The sequence below is a fragment of the Andrographis paniculata genome, unplaced genomic scaffold (assembly GCF_009805555.1).
Source record: "Andrographis paniculata isolate CXL003 unplaced genomic scaffold, ASM980555v1 Contig69END, whole genome shotgun sequence".
In the NCBI taxonomy this organism is placed as follows: domain Eukaryota; kingdom Viridiplantae; phylum Streptophyta; class Magnoliopsida; order Lamiales; family Acanthaceae; genus Andrographis; species Andrographis paniculata.
The window spans coordinates 3,709,366-3,712,213 of NW_026137605.1; the positions used below are offsets into that span (position 1 = coordinate 3,709,366).

Genomic DNA, 2,848 nt, shown 5'->3' on the forward strand with positions numbered 1-2,848 from the left:
TGTTAGAGTAATTTTATTGGAAGCATCGAGGCTACCAATTTTTGGCGCCGTTGTCTGGGACTGGCGTTTGTTTTATTTTTTTATTTTTCAATTTTATTATATATATTATATATTTCTATAGTTTATGCCCCGCTCTTCTCGTACAGGAAATTTAATATACGAAGCGGAAATCAAGAGATTGGCAAGGAAATTACGAAGAAAGCAAAAAGAAAGCTTGAATTTGAAAAGGCATCGAGTTTTCAACTGAGCGAATCGATCAAGCAAGAGCCCGATATGGCGGAAGAGGATACCCGCACGCTCAGGGAGTTGGCTGCGCCTAATTTAAATTTACAACCTCTATGCATTACTATGCCGAAAATTGAAGGTAATGCTAGTTTTGAATTACGATCCGGACTAATACACTTTTTGCCCTCATGTCATGGCCTTGCAGGAGAAGAACCACATAAACATTTGCAGGAATTCGATGTGGTTTGCTCAAGCATGAAACCACCAATGGTTACGGAAGAGCAAGTAAAGCTACGGGCATTCCCTTTCTCATTGAAGGATGCGGCGAAGGAATGGCTATTTTTTCTACCGGCGGGAAGCGTGACTACTTGGAGGGACATGAAAATGAAATTTCTGAAAAAGTATTTTCCGGCATCGCGGGCGGCGACATTACGCAAAGAAATTTACGGAATCAAGCAACAACAAAGAGAGACGTTGCACGAATACCTAGAGAGGTTCAACAGGCTTTGTGCGCGATGCCCGCAACACCAAATCACTAACCAACTTTTGCTCCAATACTTTTATGAAGGACTGGGCATGCAAGACCGGAACAACATTGATGCCGCTAGCCAAGGAGCACTGGCGGATAAAACCCCGAAAGCTGCATGGGAGTTGATCGCAAGGATGGAAGAGAATTCGCAACAATTCGGAACAAGAGGAGTCGAATATTCAGAAGGTAACGATTCTCTTCGACAACAAATATCTGAACTTACAAAATTTGTTCATCAATTGGCTACAGGAAACACACGCCATGTGAAAACGTGTGGAATTTGCACGAGTCCGGAGCATCACACCGATGCATGCCCTACCCTGCATGAGGACAGTCATGCCGATGTGAAGCCAGCCGGTTTCAACCAACCAAGACGCCCACAATATGATCCCTATTCAAACAACTACAACCCAGGGTGGAAGGATCATCCGAATCTCAGGTATGGAAATTCACACCATCAAGGGTTCCTGCCACAAGCACCTCCGCAACAATTTGCCACCTTCTAAATCCAATACTTCACTGGAGGAAATGATGAAGACCATGGCCGCTAACACAATCCAATTCCAGCAAGATACGAGGGCGAGCATTCAGAATCTCGAATCTCGTGTGGAGCAAATAGTGGCGGATCTTTGCCATGTTAAGGAAAGGGAGACGGGGAAATGGCCATCACAACCGGAAAGGAACCCAAAGAATGTTAGTGCCATGACTTTGCGAACCGGGAAGATGGTGGGGGCTCCGGAACCAATCATCCCGAAGGACAAAGACGAGAGCACCATTGAAAAGGGAATCAAGAAGGAAGATGCAAAGAAAAATGAGGTAATTGATAAAACTGTCACTAAATTAAATACTAATCTTGCCCATTTTCCATCCAGGTTGGCAAAGCCGATAAAGCCAAAAAGGGATAATGAGATTTTGGAGTTTTTTCGAAAGGTCGAGCTCAATATACCCCTATTGGATGCAATCCACCAAATTCCAAAGTATGCAAAGTTCTTAAAGGAGTTGTGTACCAACAAGCGGAAGTTAAAGGGCGATGAATGCATCATCGCAAGCGAAAATGTGTCGGCCCTCCTCCAAAGAAAGATTCCACCGAAGTGCGGAGACCCGGGTATGTTCACAATCCCATGTAAAATAGGGCAACTAGAAGTCAAGCATGCTATGTTAGATTTGGGTGCGGCAATTAATGTCATGCCAAAATCAATCTATAACTGTTTGAATCTTGCACCGCTAAAGAAAACCGGGATTATTATTCAACTTGCTAATAGGACACATGCATATTCCGAAGGAATTATAGAGGATGTCCTAGTCCAAGTCAATGAATTAATTTTCCCAGTTGACTTCTATGTCTTAGAAATGCATGATGAGCATTCGCCCAACCCATCACCACTACTTTTAGGAAGGCCTTTTATGTGTACGGCGGATACTAAGATTGATGTAAAGAATGGAATTTTGACGATGGAATTTGATGGGGAAAAAATTGAATTCAAAATTTTTGATGCGATTAAATATCCCCTGGATCCTCACTCTGTTTTCTCGTTAGATGTTATTGACCTTTAAGTGCAGGATGCTTTTGAGTTGAGGGGTGACGATGCGCTCGAAGTGGTGCTCACGAAACATTTGGAGGTTCAAAGCATGCCTACTCGAGGATTGGCTCCAGATTTGTTGCAAGTGATGCAAGCCTTAGAAGCTACAACTTTAGTTTCACACAGGTATGCCCTTGCTCCTATATTCTTACCCGAGACTAATATGCATTTATTGCCTTCGATTGTGCAGCCGCCGGAGTTGGAATTGAAACCACTGCCGAGCCATTTGAAGTATGCCTATTTGGGAGAAAATGAGACCCTTCCGGTGATCATTTCATTGAAGTTGACGACGGAACAAGAGAAAAAATTGATTCAAGTGCTAAAAGAACACAAACAAGCGATAGGATGGACGATAGCGGATATCAAAAGTATAAGCCCCTTATTTTGCACGCATAAGATCACACTTGAGGAAGGCGCAAAGCCGGTGAGGCAGAGCCAAAGAAAGTTGAATCCAATCATGACAGAAGTTGTTAAGAAGGAGGTCCTCACACTCCGGGATGCAGGAATCATATTT

The 2,848-nt window shown here is 43.3% G+C and overlaps 1 protein-coding gene across 1 annotated transcript; it reads left to right on the forward strand.

The window, feature by feature from the left end:
- The first annotated feature begins 273 nt into the window (after nucleotides 1-273).
- On the forward strand, nucleotides 274-2,308 carry LOC127263641 (uncharacterized). The gene is made up of 2 exons (XM_051292755.1): nucleotides 274-1,111; nucleotides 1,194-2,308. The coding sequence occupies exons 1-2, from the start codon at nucleotides 274-276 to the stop codon at nucleotides 2,306-2,308; spliced, it is 1,953 nt and encodes a 650-aa protein (XP_051148712.1).
- The last annotated feature ends 540 nt before the right edge of the window (nucleotides 2,309-2,848 follow it).

Coding starts and splice junctions, on each gene's coding strand:
- LOC127263641 (XM_051292755.1), top strand. CDS start 274: ATGGCGGAAGAGGATACCCGCACGCTCAGGGAGTTGGCTGCGCCTAAT. Junction 1,112..1,193: donor TGCCGATGTGAAGCCAGCCG/GTTTCAACCAAC, acceptor TCCGAATCTCAG/GTATGGAAATTCACACCATC.